General features: G+C 28.8%; 1 protein-coding gene across 1 annotated transcript; it reads right to left on the bottom strand.

The window, feature by feature from the left end:
- Positions 1 to 15,678: 15,678 nt before the first annotated feature.
- Positions 15,679 to 16,790, bottom strand: LOC113366910. The gene is made up of 4 exons (XM_026608556.1): positions 16,774 to 16,790; positions 16,595 to 16,685; positions 16,438 to 16,518; positions 15,679 to 15,978 (listed from the first exon to the last, which is right to left on the bottom strand). Exons 1-4 carry the CDS (start codon positions 16,788 to 16,790, stop codon positions 15,679 to 15,681), a joined length of 489 nt encoding a protein of 162 aa, XP_026464341.1.
- Between the last annotated feature and the right edge of the window lie 2,411 nt (positions 16,791 to 19,201).

A 19,201-nucleotide genomic window follows, 5' to 3' on the forward strand; every position in this document is an offset into this window, starting at 1 on the left:
CAAGAAAATTATTAATAACTATTATAAAACAAACTATTGGCAAATACAAGTGTCAATTTTTCGAATTTAAGTAATTTTATGAGAAAAATTTAAGAGAATTTATACAAGTATTAGAAGCAAAAAAAACATATTAGTTCCAGAGATCAATCCAAATCCAAAGATATACGACTATATATAATTTATCAAATAATAAAATTCCTACTAAAACTAAAAAAAATAATTCATATAAGAAAAACCCTTCTCAAAAGCAAATTGTTTCAAAAAAATAATAAATATTGTTCGCGAATGACCAACAATATTTATTTGAATGACTATTAAAATCACGCCTATGTCAAATTGTCGAAATTGATGTTCAAGATCAATCGTTTTGCAGGTGTGAAGTGTATTCTCATGTTCTCTACTTGCACATGTTGATTTTAAATATTATTTTTATTGAATGTAATTCATGTGTTCTACTTTTGTTTGTATAAAAAAATTCAATTACATTAAAACCTTGGCCTTTATGTTTTCATAATTTATTAAGGACTGATCTGAAACCGCGAAGGCATACGTGTCTTTAGAGCACGTACACCCAAAAATTAGAACAAACTAAGTGGGCCGAATCTTATGATCGATAAAGATATAATATGTAATGGAAAATTTGATAACAATAACATTCAGTAAAAATATAATTGATAATGTGATTGGCTCTTGATACGAAATTTCTCTAAAAATTAAACTTTTTGCAGGTCTTCAGCAGGAAAAATAATATATGAAATAGGATAGGGTAGGGCTAAAGGTTTGCCGGTAAAAAGGTTTACCGCCAATATGTCAAGAAACAAGTAATTGAGATTGAGAGAAAAACAGCAATATTTGACAATCCATAACAAAAGTATTTTCTTTCATATGTTAGTTTTTTGGTTGTATTTGAAATTAAGAGATTCGATCGGTTTCGCTTTTAGCTGGGTAAGAAGGGACAAATGACAAATTTTAGAAGCACAATATAATAAAACATTTCTATAATAGAAATTAATTGAGAGTTTTTTTTAACAAGGTTCAATTTAAACCTATATTTTTGAAAAACCGCGACAGTCTGGGACAAAGGATCAAAATTCAAGACTTGTATAGCTTTTAGGAAAACCAGGACACAAGGTGAAATCCGGGACGTATGGTCACCTTATAAAAATTAATAATTTTCTTGTATATTAATATAGTTTAATATAAACGTATATGTAATGCGCAATATATTCAAGTTTAATTAAAACAAAATCAACTCAATTAATTATATAATAAATGCAAGCTGTACTCTACTGATGTCCATAATGACTTAATCAGTTGCGCCCACGCCTTTTTCCAATCTACTTGAATGTTTGATAAGTCAACAATGATGAGACATTTTTTATGTATGTATAATACTAAATCTTATAGCACTTGGCAGTTTAATTATTTATAAACCATGTTTAACTATCGAAAGAACTATTGACGGCCAGGTAAAGTAAATATTTTAATAAAACACGCCGAATGTCATGTATTACCATTGTGTAGTGTCTACGTACGCGGAAGAAAAACAATCAAAAACGTTGTGCTTACAGAAAATACGGCTTCAGGTGCCGGTTCAAAATTCACAATGGACAAAAAAACAATGAGCTGAATTTATACAAAATAATATGTATATATCTAGCGGGGTCGCAACACGAAATTATTTAATGAAGCGAACATGAAACTTGCAGGTTCCAATTGCAAAATAGCCTTGTTGTACCATCCAGATCTGAAGAAAATTTGAGCTGTTAAGTATTTGACCCAGTATTAATTATATAATTGATTACATCATAAGAAATGAATTGTGACAAACAGACAAAAGCCAATTCTAAACATAAGAACGTTGCTACTTTCAGATGAAAGATTTCAGATGAATATTTGCTTCACAAAAAGCTTTGTCCACGAACTTGTCCTACATGGTTGAGAAATATTTATGTAATAATCAATAAATAGGCAAGTTAGTATTGAGTTAAATATATCAGAACTCGAAATTATTTAACCGAACGAACATGAAACTTGCAGGTTTCAAATGAAAAATAACCTTGTTGTACCATCCAGATCAGAAGAATAATTTGAGTTGTTACATAATTTGATCCAGTATTAATTATATAATTGATTACATCATAAGAAATGAATTGTGACAAGCCGACAAAAGCCTATTATAACACTGCCAAGAACAATTCTAAACATAAGAATGCTCCTACTGTGATTTCAGATGAAAGTATTTACTTTCACAAAAAAGCTTTGCTCACGAACTTGTCCTACTTGGTTGAGAAATATTTATGCAATAATCAATAAATAGGTAAGTTAGTATTAAGTTAAATATATCCGAACTCGAAGTTTTTTAACGGAGCGATCATGAAACTTCCAGGTTCCAATTCCAAAATAACCTTGTACCATCCAGATCTGAAGAAGATTCAAGTTGTTAAATAATTTGATCCAGTACTAAGTATATAATTGATTACGTCATAAGAAATGAATTGTGATAAACAGACAAAAGCTTATTATGACACTGCCAATAATAATTCTACTAAACATAAGAATGTGTGATTTCAGATGAAAGTATTTACTTTGACAAAAAAGCTTTGTCCAGGGACTTGTCCCACTTGGTTGAGAAATATTTATGTAATAATCAATAAATAGGTAAGTTAGTATTAAGTTAAATATATCAGAACTCGAAATTATTTAACGGAGCAAACATGAATCTTGCAGGTTCCAATTCCGAAATAACCTTGTTGTACCATCCAGATCTGAGGAATGATTCAAGTTGTTAAATAATTTGATCCAGTATTAATTATATAATTGATTACGTCATAAGAAATAAATTGTGATAAACAGACAAAAGCTTATTATAACACTGCCAAGAACAACTCTAAGCATAAGAATGTTGCTACTTTGATTTCAGATGAAGGTATTTACTTTCACAAAAAAGCTTTGCCCACGAACTTGTCCTACTTGGTTGAAAAATATGTATGTTATAATCGATAAATAATTTAGTAATAAGTTAAGTAGAGCAAAGCTTAAAGGTCCACCATAAATATCTTAAAAACAAGTAGAGTTAGGAATTTTTTAACAACAATATTTGAAAGTAAAGGGCAAAAGATGTGTAACCGACCATAGCCTTACATCACGATGTCGCTATCAGGAGAAAACAGTTATATCTGAAAGTCTGTAACAGCAGTATTTTCTTTCGTTGTTAGTGTTATTAGTTGTGAGTACTTTTGTTTAGTTTACGAGACCTTAATATACATTTTTACGTTATTTAATTGTTTTATAAGATAGTTGGATTCATCAGATTTTTTATATAACCTCCATAAAAGCTTACATGTGGGCAGGGTAAAAAGATTCAACTAAACCTTTACATGGACAAAAGTGTAAATTTTAATAAGAAATAGTAAATGAATTCAGTAAGTTATTCCAAATCTGCTGATCAATATTTCTGATCAAAAAAACAGAGAAAAGTTAGCAGTATTATTTATATAAATAATGTAGTAAGTATCAATTTGTACAATTCCTTCAGAATTAAACAAAACATTAGATCTGTTGGCCTTCTGGATGTCCCATCTCACTCCGCCCATGGGGCAAAAGGAGAAAGATAACAAATTTTAGAAAAATGGTAGAAAAAACATATTACTATAATTAGAAGTTAACTGAGAATTTTACTGAACATTGATCGATAGTTGTTTGTTTAAATTAGTTTAGTTAAATCACTGAAAGACGAATTGGACCTTTGTGCCCTGCCTTACCCTATATCAAATCCCGTATTATTATCCAAATTTTTGTGAAACAGCCCTTATAAATCAGGTACAAATATGTACCTAATATTCAACAGTCAACAAGTCCAACTTAAGTAAAAAATATTATAATTAATAAATACCGATTAATCCATGAAATATTCATTATTGGAAATATTCGTCGAAGAAATATTCATTATTGGATCGCTTTGAATGTGTAAACGATAATATAAGTATACTATCTTTGGATAAGTAAAAGATATATAGATATATCAAAAGTTGTTAGTTTTTACATCTAAAGAGATTCAAAAAATATACATTCAGATACTTCTTTCACTTTCCTAATAGTATTCATAGTAGTTGATCAATAAATTAAATTAAAATAAAATAAATAAATAAAATAATAAAAAAAAAAAATTAAATTAGTTTTCATCTTTATATTACGTGGTAGATAATTCTTTGCTGCAGATTTTGAATTTTATTACAAATACAATACTTAACATTTGCATAATATATTATCAGTATTATGATTACAATTGGCGTCAAAAATATTTAAAATCTTTTTTATCTAAAACATAAAAAATGTTGCAAAAATTTATTGTTCATTGATTTGTTATCTCACAATGAAAAATAAATATAAAATTTATTAATATCTGAAAATAATTGAGATAGTATTTATTTCATATACATTCGATGACGTTCGTGATATAATTTACTTGCTTGTGATATTTATTAATTTAGTTAATATGTAGATGTATTTTTTACATATAAATTATTTAATTAGTAACAGTTTAACTGTATTATTTACCTATATAAATTTTGAATAAAATGCATTAGTAAAAAAAATAGGAGTTAGTTGAAGAAGCAAATTGATAGCTTCATATAGCAACTTTTTCAAAATTAATTATATAATCTGCATGAATAAAAAAACTTTCAAAAGAATACAAGGTTTGTTCAAGACACACTTGCAAGAGCTTTGGTTTCAGATTCTCACCTCGGACAACTTAATTTTCAGTAGGAATAATATCAGCTCAGATTTTAAGTGAAAACAGACTTTCGGAGCATTGCTGCAATATTGTAATTAAAACCGATAAATTGTAATTCAAATATCGATCAGAAGTAAATAAATATATATTTTCATTAGTAAAAATAACATCCGAAATAAGCATCTTGGTAATAACATTGCCTATATACGCTTACCTAGTTCTGATTGTTGTTCGTCACAAAACACAAAAAAAAATTAATAGAGTACAAAAAAATTAGACAAGGCTATAAAAAACATAAACCTATAATTTTATTCACAAATTTTTCTAGAATCATCTGTTGCAGACGGCGTATAATAACCTACACACATGTAATCTTTGTTTTGGTCATTTACATCGGGAACTTTGATATGATTCACAGACAGATTCCAAAATATTTGTCTGGGCACACGTGTCTTATTTTGACGCACGGATACTAAAACTACATATCATTGCAAACCAGTAGTTACATTAGTTCGATTTTTTCTATTATTAATTATTACTTTGAATTCTCCATTTACGACAACCGCGGGTCAAAGAACCAGATTGAATCGGTTAGTGGGAGAGCTAATGGCGATAGTAGAAACAGATTAATTAAAAATACTGAACACAGCTGATGAGCATAAAATAATTTAAGTGTAAAAAATCATTTTTTTAATTAGCAGTTCAACAGATCTAGATTTAGTTCAAACAAGAACAAGATAACCCAATTAAAATAGCAATAGTTATTGCAGAGTGAAACGGTGAGAGGAAATTTCTAAAACTTCTTCACATGAGACTTTCCTCAATCGAGACAAAATTCAGCTTCCAAATATGCAATAAGATTTATTTAACTCTATAAGTTATAGGGCTAAATTAAACCTCAAGAAAAAAAATAAAAGATAACAAAGTAGAAATTGTATCTATGAGGAATTTACTGTCCAATACATTACGCTTATAGGCAGTTTCCTATAAAATCTTTCTTGCATTCAGGAGACTTTAAATTTATATAACATTTAGTGCAATTATATTTGATAATATCTATTACAAAAGGGATGCTGAGGTCATCATGTATGATTTTGTTTCTAGCAAACCATGGAGCATCAGTAAAAGTCCTTAAAGTTTTGGATTGTAAGTATTGGGTTAGTCCCACATTTAATACAAAACAACATCACACATTTATATTTTAAAAATCCATAAAGATTAATTATGGTCTTAAATTGAAAACATTTCAAGAAAAGTGCCAGGATCAATATATTATAATAATCATATCCATTTCTGGTTACATATACCTTCAACTATTTGAAAGTTGGAAAGACTCTGTATATTCCAACAATAGCACACAAAGGTATGTTTTGAAAAACAAAATTAAGTCTAAAACCAGTGGTGTTGTGCTAATATTTTTTTTGCCGGAACGCTAAAATTTAAAATCCGGTTCAGAAACCGGTTCAAAAAATTTGATATATTTCGATAAGAACTCACAAATCTAATATATTGACTTTTTATATAATTAACTCTATTATACACAGCTAGTCTATACATTAAATTGTACAAGTATGAGGGAATCATTGAGTACATAATTTATATTCTTCAATGACATTAATCATATTTATTCTGGTATTATTTGTATTCATTAATACCTACAGGTATTTATTATGATATAAAAGTACTCAAGATTTATTACAATACTTTATAAGACTTAACCTAATAATATGATAGATAACCTATTACCTATCATACTATATTATATTATTATCATACCGTGAGATACCTATACCGTCATTAACTTATTATATACCTACAGACCTTTTACTTCTTATAAATACTACTGTCTAATTTATATATTCGCCTATATTATATAGGTTTACCTTACGCCCTATGTATTATCTCTACCTACCTATTGTCTATACCGGGAATTGAACCCGGGACCTCCGCGTGGAAGTCGCGCACCTTAACCACTACCCTATCGGGTACCCCCACTAATAATATAATATGGAACGCACTGTTGTTTCCGCGGGTCATTTTCTAATTAATTAGGTAATTAATACTAAGGTGGCGCGACGACACGCGAAAAAAGACGGTTGATTGTAGCGTTACGGTGGTGTAGTGGATAAGGTCGTCGCGTGCCACGCGGCGGACCCGGGTTCGAATCTCGGTAGGGTTAATGTAGCGTGTAAGGGAAATTATAGGTAATAGGATATATAGTAGATATAGGTTAGGTGTATTCGGTATACAATGTAGGGATTTGAGAGTATATAATGAAATATAGCGTATGGTACAGATGTAAGGCGTGTAGTATAGAATGCAACGTATAGGCACACGTAAGGCTATAAAAATACATTGATAGGAACCTATGATGTAGATGTTAGCGTATAAGAAATGCGAATGAATGTAAGATTTAATTTATAAATATTATTTTTTCTATAAGAAGTTCATACACCTCAATTTGTTACTAAATTAAAAACGACTTTGATAAAACCAGTGGTTTTGTGCTAATATTTTTTTGCCGGAACGCTAAAATTTAAAAACCGGTTCTAAAACCGGTTTTCATGTTTTTCCAGTTCCGTTCGAAAAGGAAAGAAACAAAAATTATTACAAAACCCATTTTGTGCACATATATGTATGTTTATTACAATAATAACATTTAATAAAAATTAGTTGAATAATAACGTATAAAATTTACTTATTAAATCATTTTCTGTATGTAGCGATGTTTTTATATTTTTTCTTGCTGGAACGCGTTCCGGCTCAAAAATGATTTGCCGGAACGACGTTCCGGCGCGTTCCGGCGCGTTCCGGCTCGACAACACCACTGTCTAAAACATATATGTAACTTATGATTTTTAACGACAATCATAATGAAATATAAAGTACAATATAAATCAGAGTGAAAATAACTCTAACAAGAAAAAACTATGGATCAATCAATGAATTGCCTTCTAATAGCTTCGATACCTAGAAGTAAGCATGGCTCAAAAAATATCTCATAGAATATATAAAGGTTCTGATAGCTCTTAAATAAACGTATAATAAAATCCCAATAAACATATTAATAGATAATATGATATGATTATAATTTTAACTAGCACATAGAAAACACGTTCATGAATATGAGTTTGAGTAAATCATCAAATTCGAGGTATATTCTTAACCCAGATTTAGAAGATGGTAGAGTTTTAAATTTTTAACTTGTACATATTAATATTTACAAGTGTAAATATTAATTTTTGGATATAGACTTTTACTAAATATCAAAAAAGTAAATTGAGAAGAAAGAGATCATCGACTCTATTATAGGAAGTAAAAAGTATGTATTAGAGTTTATACAAAAACCAACATTTTAGAAAACCGGTTTTTGACTAGTGTTTTTAGAAAACCGATTTTAACTGATTTCGATTTTAGAAACTGACAAATCCTAAATAATTTATGTTTTCCCAAAGATGTTCTCAAGTATATAACTAAGATACAAGATCTTATTGGAGTTCTTCTTAGACATCGCTCTCAACTATTGTCAATTTAGCTTATAACAATTCTTATGTATTTCTGATTGCTGAATAAAACAGAGTAAAAAAAAGTATATAATTGTCTTAAAAAGTAAATACAGATATTTGTAGAAAATTATCTTGCTTTATTTGTAGAAATGGAGTATGATTTCCAAAACTTCCGTACAGTAATAGTAATCGCAAAAAAGTTCAAAAGTATCAAAATATAAAAAAAAATCATTTTTTTCAAAAAAGTCAATATTTTTCAAAATTTTCAACACTCACAAATATCTATTTTTTAATGTTTTCAAAAAGTTTTTTTCCATCCCGTTACATCCCGTAGAGTAAATAATAGTATCGCAGAAAAGTCCAAAAGTTTCAAAATATAAAAAAATTCAAATTTTTCAAAAAGGTCAAATTCTTTCAAAAATTTCAAAACTCAAAAATCTATTTTTTTTCAACGTTTTCAAATAATTTTGAAGTTTTTTAAAAAAATATGAAGTTCTTTTAAAAAACTTAATTTTTGGTACGGGAAGTTCCAGCAATTTGCCTAAAGACACGATGCCATGCACCACTAGTTAAATTATTATTTACCAGCCCCCTGTCTTTTCTCCAGGTGAACTTCGGCCACGAGCCACGCGCGAATCGCGGATAAATAACAGAACACGTGGGACCGCTGACATGGCGCGCAAATATTCTTTTTTTTTTGAATATAATTCTCGATTCAAATCACCACGCTCCAGGTATACTGACGTAAAAGCAGCTCGCATATTTTAAAACAGATCACAAACATTTATAGACAGCATTTAAATGATTTCCAATGTCCGGGTCTGGGATTTCTTCAGATTTAATGTCTTGCACGAGCTAGAAATACTGTTTACATCATTTGAAAAAAAAGCAAGTCATTATTAAATAAAATTATTATTAAGTGTAATGAAATTAATATGACGGTTTTTTTAATTGTTTACGTACATTGAGAGATGTCGAATCCATAAACTTTATGATTTATCTGTTATTTTAGAAATACTTTTATTATATTGTAGACAAAATTTAACCCTTTCCACTCGGATGCCATATATATTGGCATCGGTGGCAAAACTCATATAAGTCCCGGAATTCGTGAGTGGAAAGGGTTAAAGCATAAAAAATTTATGATATAAAGTCCTTATAGTAATCAATGTCGAATTAATATGCTAATTTAATTTAAATCTATAGAGTAGATCGGGGCTTAAAGGTCAACAGGTAAAAATATCCACCATCAATATCTAGAAACAAGTAAAGTTAAGATTTTTTTAACAACAATACATAAAAGTAGAAAGCAAACAATGTATAACCAGCCATCAGTCCTGGATTCTTACAAAATTGCTATCAGAAGATAAACAAAAATTTATTAATATTTATACAAACAGTCGTTTCTTTTGTTTCTTCTTTTTTTAGTTGTGAGCACTGTTGTTTAGTTTATGAGACCTTAATATTTTGAAGTATTGTTATGGTTTCATAGGATGCATTATTATGGTCATTGTCGAATATGCTAATTTAATTTGAATTCATAAGGTAGTTCGGGGCTTAAAGGTCCGCAGGTAAAAAGATCCACCACTCATATCTCAGAAACAAGTACTGTTAGAAATTTTTTACCAACAATACTTGAAAGTAGAAAGCAAAAGATGTAAAACCAGCCATCACCTGAATTCTTACGAATTTGCTATGTGAAGATGAACAAAAATGTATCAATATTCATACCAAAAGTAGTTTCTTTCATTTTTAATTATTTCAGTTGTGAGGACTGTTGTTTAGTTCATGAGACCTTAATATAATTTTGAAGAATACGTTATTTAATGGTTTCATAAAATGCATTGTTATTTTTAGGTCATATTTCAACCGTTTTATTTATATAACCTCTATGAAGGCTTACATGTGGTTGGGGTAAAAAGGACCAAATAAATATTTACACAGGCAATAGTGTAAACATTAGAAATGGATAGTAAATAAAATTCATTAAAAAAACATATTCACAAGATATAAATTAATTTAAATTCTATTCCAACTTTGCTAATGAATATTACTGATGAAATACCAGATGAAGGTTGTAAGCAGTGTCATCTTTGTAGGAAATGTGCCCAAGAAATGTGTATTTCGCATTGGTTGAATAATGTAGTTATTATTTCGTGAAGGCCCTTCTAAATTAAAAGAAAGACATTGATGTTTGCCCCCTGGCTGTCGCATTTACTCCGAGGTAAAAAGGGACAGATGACAAATTTCAGAAAAATAGTAAAAAAAGATATTTCTAAAATTAGGAAATAACAGGGAATTTTATAGAACATAGTTAGATAGTTGGTGGTTTTCCTAGTATAATTACTAATAATAAGTCTAAAAAAACCTTTTCCCTGCTCTATCCTACTGTTCGAAAAATATCAGCAGTTGAGTTCTGATCAAATTTTCTGGTAAAGATCGGCAGTACCGTTTCTTCGTAATGATATCTATAGGCAAAATGCTACTTACACCGAGTTTTTATATATCATGCGGAATAATTTGCTTTTTCCAAAAATAACTTTATTGAAAGTACGTGGCTCAATTCAAATTGATGCGGAATGAATTTTTAAAAGTTTGCTTTATACAAAACTGATTGAAAATCACGAACTGGGACTAAATGATTACATAAATTTAAATACATCTGTAAGTAATCTGTAGAAAAGAATAAAAAATATTCATAAAGTTTTACTATGGCATAGTAAATATACGCATTCAGACTATTAATTTATGAACTTGTAAATATATTCTATTGTAAATACTGATTTGCAAAACGTAAGAATAATATGAAGGTCTTATAAGATAATTTACTTAAAATATAAAGAATTCCTAAAAATAATGCTTATTGACATAAAGCACTTGAAATTAGATTTTAGTATATGTCGTTGAAAAGGCCATTTATATTTAATTTAAAATTATTTAAAAAAAACTAAAGCAATTTAAATATTTATAATTAAAAGTTAAATATTTTGAACCATTTGTAACACAAATAACCTACTACTAACCCCAGTAAAAATACTAGTCCTAAGAAAATAATTAATAATTAATAGATTTAACTCTACTTACACACAAATTTCAAAAAATTAATTAAAATTACAATATTACACGTGTAAACATATTTTATTTCTACCAAAACAACTAAATTAAAATAGCCATTACGTTTGCTATAAAAGTCCCACGTATTTCTACAATAATATGAAAATATTTACTCTTCCTGGCTTATAATTGATTTGACAGAGGTAATTATTACAGAATCAAGCAATTATTATGACATAGTGTAATAGTAAATATGAGCAAATCTGTTTACCTGTTTGTAAAAGATTTTTGTAATTAACAACAAATGATACTGTAGTGATATCAATATTTACCTCAAGCTCCTGCATATAAAGTTGATTTATAGATAGAATAATTATTTTAAAAAATCAATTGCAGAAAAAAATAAAATGTAAGTAAATGAAGTTCAACATCTAATAATAATTTTTTTTATCATTTTTTATTAAAAATGAATGATTTTTATCGAACGAGTGTAGAGTTTTATAAGCAACGCGTAGCAATAAAAAATCTTTTACAGACTTTACAATTACAAATTAAACGTTATCCTTCATTTAATTAAAATAAGTAAACATGCAATAATATAATATAAATACCTATTTTCTAAAGATTTTGTTCCATGGAGGTCATCTAGTATTGTATGTATACAATTTGTATGGATATATCCACAGAATTCTCTAAGATATGTTAATTTATCTCAAGGGCCATTGGCTAAGACGGTGGCTAGCCAGTATTCCATTATTTGTTGTTATCTATAAATAAACCAAAATCCATAAATATATATAAACATACTTATATCTAATACATATACACATATTATTTATATTATTATATATATGCCTTGGATTTTTTACATCTGGATATGTCAACAAGCGGTTTCCACAATGCATATTAATTTAATCTTATAATTGTTGTGTTTAATTTTATAATTATTATATAATTACATTATTATCTAAGATTATATATATATATATATATATATATATATATATATATATATACAGTGGTGTTGTCGAGCCGGAACGCGCCGGAACGTCGTTCCGGCAAATCATTTTTGAGCCGGAACGCGTTCCGGCAAGAAAAAATATAAAAACATCGCTACATACAGAAAATGATTTAATAAGTAAATTTTATACGTTATTATTCAACTAATTTTTATTAAATGTTATTATTGTAATAAACAAACATATATGTGCACGAAATGGGTTTTGTAATATTTTTGTTTTTTTCATTTTTGAACGGAACTGGAAAAACATGAAAACCGGTTTTAGAACCGGTTTTTAAATTTTAGCGTTCCGGCAAAAAATATTAGCACAAAACCACTGGTTTTATCAAAGTCGTTTTTAATTTAGTAACAAATTGAGGTGTATGAACTTCTTATAGAAAAAATAATATTTATAAATTAAATCTTACATTCATTCGCATTTCTTATACGCTAACATCTACATCATAGGTTCCTATTCATGTATTTTTATAGCCTTAAGTGTGCCTATACGTTGCATTCTATACTACACGCCTTACATCTGTACCATACGCTATATTTCATTATATACTCTCAAATCCCTACATTGTAAACCGAATACACCTAACCTATATCTACTATATATTCTATTACCTATAATTTGCCTTACACTCTACATTAACCCTACCGAGATTCGAACCCGGGTCCGCCGCGTGGCACGCGACGACCTTATCCACTACACCACCGTAACGCTACAATCAACCGTCTTTTTTCGCGTGTCGTCGCGCCACCTTAGTATTAATTACCTAATTAATTAGAAAATGACCAGCGGAAACAACAGTGCGTCCCATATTATATTATTGGTGGGGGTATCCGATAGGGTAGTGGCTAAGGTGCGCGACTTCCACGCGGAGGTCCCGGGTTCAATTCCCGGTATAGACAATAGATAATATATATAATAGGTAGAGATAATACATAGAGCGTAAGCGTAAGGTAATATAGGTGAATATATAAATTAGACAGTAGTATTTATAAGAAGTAAAAGGTCTGTAGGTATATAATAAGTTAATGACGGTATAGGTATCTCACGGTATGATAGATAATAGATATCTATCTATGATATACAATAACATAGTATAGTATGCTAAGTAATAAGTTATCTATCATATTAATAGGTTAAGTCTTATAAAGTATTGTAATAAATCTTGAGTACTTTTATATCATAATAAATACCTGTAGGTATTAATGAATATAAATAATACCAGAATAAATATGATTAATGTCATTAAAGAATATAAATTATGTACTCAATGATTCCCTCATACTTGTACAATTTAATGTATAGACTAGCTGTGTATAATAGAGTTAATTATATAAAAAGTCAATATTTTAGATTTGTGAGTTCTTATCGAAATATATCAAATTTTTTGAACCGGTTTATGAACCGGATTTTAAATTTTAGCGTTCCGGCAAAAAAAATATTAGCACAACACCACTGTATATATATATACATGTAATCAAAAAGCATAGCAAATGTACACATATTAAATAAAACTTTGAAACTTTTTGTATATACGAGTAGTTTCAATAAAAATGCAAATGAACTAATTCTTTGTAATGCAAGAACAGCAAACTTTATTTTTGTTGTCATCCAGCTGAGTTAAATATTATATAAAAAAATATTCAGAATGTGTAATATTTTCTATGTAATATTCGTATTCAACAAATGCTCCATGGTACATTTCGAACGTTTGCTTTCATAAATATTTAAAAATTCCGAGTGCAGATAAATATATTAAGACTAGAAGTACATCCTACAATGATAAATCGTAATCAAAAATAAATAACCAAAAAAAAACAACCATTCATCAAAAAACACAAAAAGAAAGGGCTCTGGAATCACACAAAACTATGACGTATTACATTTTTATATTTTTAGGCAACTTTATTAAATTATTTTTATTTTATATATATTTTTTTTTTCAAAAAAAAATGTATTATATATTCTCTATTTTCTTACCCTTATGTTTTATGATAAAACTGTTTCAGGTTTGAATGACAAAAACAAATAGTTACTTAATAATAATTATTTTTACCAAATTGATAAAAAATGGTGAATTATCGCAGCAATTTTCAATAATTTCATTCGCAAGAAGTAAAAATGCATATGTATTTCAACCACGACATATGAGGCATTGGAATAATAGTCCTATAACTGGAAAATCGCTCTTATCTCAAGAATATCAATTTCACATCACGTTTCATAGAATTTATGGGAATGAATTATGGAGATGTAGCAAATTCTTTTGCTTTAGTGACGCTCCCACACGAATACAAATAGTTTCAATTTTTACATAAAATTGTAAGTTTGGACAATATATATAAAATATTTTGTTCAACAATATTCATTATTTCATCATTTTTGAAATTTAAATTTATTTAATATTTCTTATTTTTACAACAAAACTTTACAGCCAGCTTTAACAACATGGCTTTTTAGAAGGCTGCCCAATGGTTGACCCATTTATTTTTATTATTAGAATGTCCTCTTATACTATGATATTTTAAAACTTGGTGCAGCAATTTAGAGAAAAAGCTCTTAGAAACATATTTAGATCTACTCTTTCAAGTGAAAACTGATATCACTACTCTTTGATATCAGGCTGTTTGAGATTGCTATTGAACCTGAAACCTTTTGGTTGCTAAGTCAAAAGCTCTTACCATTGACAAGCCACTTAGGAAATATATTAAACATTTATTATAGCTTATAGGTTCAAAATTGGATGCAAATAGTGCAGTTTGCTATTTTTATTGCTATTGCTTGGGTGGAGCGACTATGGCGGATGCTGAGCACGCCATTATGGAGTGCAAAAAATCAGAAAAGGGTAGACAAGAACTACGGAGGAAGATTGTAAAGAAAAAAATCTCTCTTCCAACCAATTATATTATATTATTGACAAAGAAAAGGATACATGGTGCACTATACAATTATATACAAGCAATTAAAATAAAAGTGTAAAGATTAATTATAAAGTCAACAAATGAACAATAATAAAAATGCATCGTACGTCACCCTTTATGTACAAAACTTGAAAAAAAAATTTTTTCGCAAGAGAAATTTTGCATAATTTTATTTATATTTATACCACAACATCATTCGAACTGATATATCACAGAGAAATTTTAATTGACATATATTGAACTAGAATTGTCATACCTATAACAAATGTGACAAAAATTAAATTGCATGTAAGTTTTAATCATTTTAATCAATTTAATTAATTTTGTTATACAAATGAGTCCAAACCAAGAAAATATAAGTACATTGAAAACAAGTAAATTTATTTTTGCGTCACGATTCTCCAGTGTGACTTGATAGCTTCTCGTGATTTTACCCTTCCAATTTACAATACATCTTCGATTAGAGGAGCATCGTTTACTTCGACAACTTCTTCGGCAATAGTTCCGCTGTTGGTGACATCTCCACCCACTGCATTAACGTCTGACATCACGCCATCATTAACGTTTGGCAAGCCACCAATTGGAGGTACAACGTTGCCACCATTAACTGGCAAGCCACCAACTAATCCGCCACCCAACTGAGAGCAACTTCCACCAACACAGTTTTCGCTTTGTTGAGCCAAAGCCAACATGTTTATCAAAGGTTGCATGATGTTCGTGAAATTGTTGATTGCATTTGATACCTATAATAATATAGTATTTCTTGAAAACCATCTAAGGTTGTACATTATTCGTCTAGTTAAGGTTTTAGACAATTATATGTAAGTTGCCGAGTGTATATCAAGGAAGATTTTGATTATATGAACGCAAAAGCTTAGAAGCACTATTTTAATTACAATATTTTTTATCATAATGAATCAAATTTAACACGTATAAAGAAGTCAATTTCTTGGTTTTTCACTCATTAATTATTTATTACCTCATCAAATTTATTACAATTAAAATTATTGGGTTATTGCAAAATTTTAATTTATCCAAGCCAAATGCTAACTTTTAACTAGCGATTTCCAAAAGTTTTAAATACGGCGCAATTTTATCATATTTAAAGGTTGCTTTTTGATTTTTCTAAAAATTTGCACAAAATTAATTAATAAAATTTCTGGAATAAAGTAAAAGAATACCTTACACAATATTTTACTTACGTAAGGATTATTTCCGAGGGATTGTATAATTTGTGAGAACAAAGTCATAGCATTTTGCAGAACATCTTGCAAGTCCGCCATCTATAAAATTATATAGTTGATTTTTTAAACTTTAAGTTTAATAAACTTATTTAATCGAATAGTAAGTACAACTTACGCTCTCAGGACCATAAGTTGAGGTTGAGTCCAAAGATGATGATGGAAATGCGTATGCGGAAAAGGCACAAACAGCCAAAACAATCGCAAATCTAATTTGCAATATTATTATTAGTCAATTTTAATTTTTTAATTATACAAAAAAAAAATTAAAATAAAATTATGCACTGATTTACTCACAAAGCCTGCTTCTCCATTTTTGTTCCTTTTTGGTTCACAATGGTCACAATCTCGACAGAAACACTTGTGAGAAAGATGTAATTTTGGAAAAGCTTTGAGGAGTTTATATATGAAAAATTGGTTCAGTGGCGTCGAAAAAATTGATTAATAATCATATCATCATAATATAATTTCATAAACGACTATAATATTTAGAAATGAATTTTTAAAATGCAATTGTTCTGTGAACCAAAAAGTCTTTTCATTTGATTCATCACCAATTCGCATATCATTCTCATTATTCATCATCAATAATTTGAAAAATTATAAATTTCCCAGTTCAATTCAAAATGTTGTGGTACTAAACTGTAGTAAAATCAGATTGAGATTTAACAGCATGAGCACAGGAATATGTATGGGGAAGTCCCGTAACGCCGGACGGCACTAAGCACCGGACACTCTATTTAACACGTATTATTTAAGCGAGTACAAATCTTCTCATTTCAAAATATAAGTAACAGGAGCCAGGGGGGCACACAGGTACAGGATCACGTGCCTAGCCTCGCACGTGACGCACACGGGTACGCCACTAGGAGACTTCTCCCTAATATAAATCATTGATAATTATTTTTTATCATTGATTTTAAATTTCATCATTGTTGTAAATTATATGCAGAAAGATTTTTTTTTAAATTATTTGAGAAGATTCTTCCCTACGCCGCTGGTAGATATGTGTCAGGTTAAAATTCTAGAAATTACATTTTCGTGAAAAAATTTGCTTTTTTGTCCTTATGCAATGATAGGAAAAATTGAACCGCAGTTCGTGACTAAAACAATCAATACTGCAATATGTAGTCCATGTGCAAGTGATATCGCAGAATTATATAATCATTTACCCAAAATAGGTCGACTAGTCAATATTTGAAGAATTATGAATATTTTCACATAACTTTTTATATATTAGAAAAAAGTAGTTGTTGATAATCTCACCATAAAAATTAAATAAAGAAGCAAGCATATTGTGCTCTCATCATCCAAATTGGGAAGCATACCACTATTTCATCTTTTTCTTGTTGAACAATCAGTAATAAATAAATAATTATATACATTTATGTGCTAATAATAAATCTTGTGTACAAGACATCTCACGTGATATGGTCCTATATTAAAAATGTTATTTTTTCTAGTTTTTAGTTTATGTTATGGTTAAATTTAAGATAAAACTCATGGCCAACGTTTCGTATAACATCTTGAATGATATGATATATCTAAGTCATAATGGTTGGTCTCATAATATATCTCATAAGAATTTTATTTTGAGATCTTGTTTCATCTTTGATAAAGCTGTTTATATCAATCTCTCATTTTTTGCGGATGAATCATTTGCTCAAGATGAAAGGGTTATGTGTCATATTTTTTGTTACTGATTACAACATTAGACAATGCCATTACCCAAAGAAAATAGAACGCCAGAATAATTGTGGTTGGTCTCATAAAAGCAAATTGTTTTCGAAGGAATTCCTTTGTTGATAGTCAGGGAACGAATAAAATGTTTATAGGTTTTTGTCGAATAAACAGTTTATAAAAGGAAAATCAAGTTTTGATAGGACTTAAGCGAGTTAAAAGCAAAAGTACCCATAAATGTAAAAAAATGCACCATGTAGACTATTTGATCAAATATTAAATGAAACAATAACATTGTAAGATTAATATTAGGAATCTTTTCTTATCTACATTTTATTTAAAAAAAATATATTATTGTTTTGTTTAAGAAAGATAAATTTCTGATAAAAGGAAAAGAAAAATTTCAATTTCATATTTATTTAGAAAATATGTAAAGGAACAGCTCCAAAATTTTTTGAAGCATAAAGTAAATGTTCTCTAAATTAGATCTAGCACAAAATTAAGAGATTGGTTAATTCATAAACGCAGACATCAAGTAATTAAATGCGTACAAATTTAGACAATGACAAAAGCCTCCTCGAGGATTACCCTCTAGGAGGCCCCTGCCAGACGACTTGGTAATGACAATACCAGGGTAATATTGGAAGAAAAACTCATTGAAAGTTTGTCAATCTCTAAATCTATGACAATGGCCAGAATATTTTGTATTTGTAATGTTCTTTTTTAATCCTACAGTTTTACTCATTGTTCCTTTTAGGACAGGTGTAAAAATAATTATATAATACAAAAAAGAAAAAAAACAAATCAGTGAACAAAATATAGTTTATTCTATAAAATGAAAAAAACTTAGAATTTTCATTTACAGAAATACATCAAGTTCACAAAAATTAATTACAACAGCAGCAAACATGATTCACATTTTAAAAAATTTTTTTGAAAATCACAATTTTTCATGGGATTTCCGTAAGATATACATTTATTCTAAGACCTTCATTCGTGGAAGTAGTGCCTTTAGACACACCTGGCGATAAAACTTGATTATCTT

Source organism: Ctenocephalides felis, unplaced genomic scaffold (genome assembly GCF_003426905.1).
Source record: "Ctenocephalides felis isolate EL2017-DRISC unplaced genomic scaffold, ASM342690v1 CF-g0.4_SCAFFOLD_01170, whole genome shotgun sequence".
Lineage (NCBI taxonomy): Eukaryota > Metazoa > Arthropoda > Insecta > Siphonaptera > Pulicidae > Ctenocephalides > Ctenocephalides felis.

Excerpts from the sequence above, each read along its gene's own strand:
- LOC113366910 (XM_026608556.1), bottom strand. Across the intron at positions 16,519-16,594 it reads CAACTTATGGTCCTGAGAGC|ATGGCGGACTTGCAAGATGT; the intron begins GTAAGTTGTACT and ends ATAATTTTATAG. Across the intron at positions 15,979-16,437 it reads CCCTCGGAAATAATCCTTAC|GTATCAAATGCAATCAACAA; the intron begins GTAAGTAAAATA and ends ATATTATTATAG.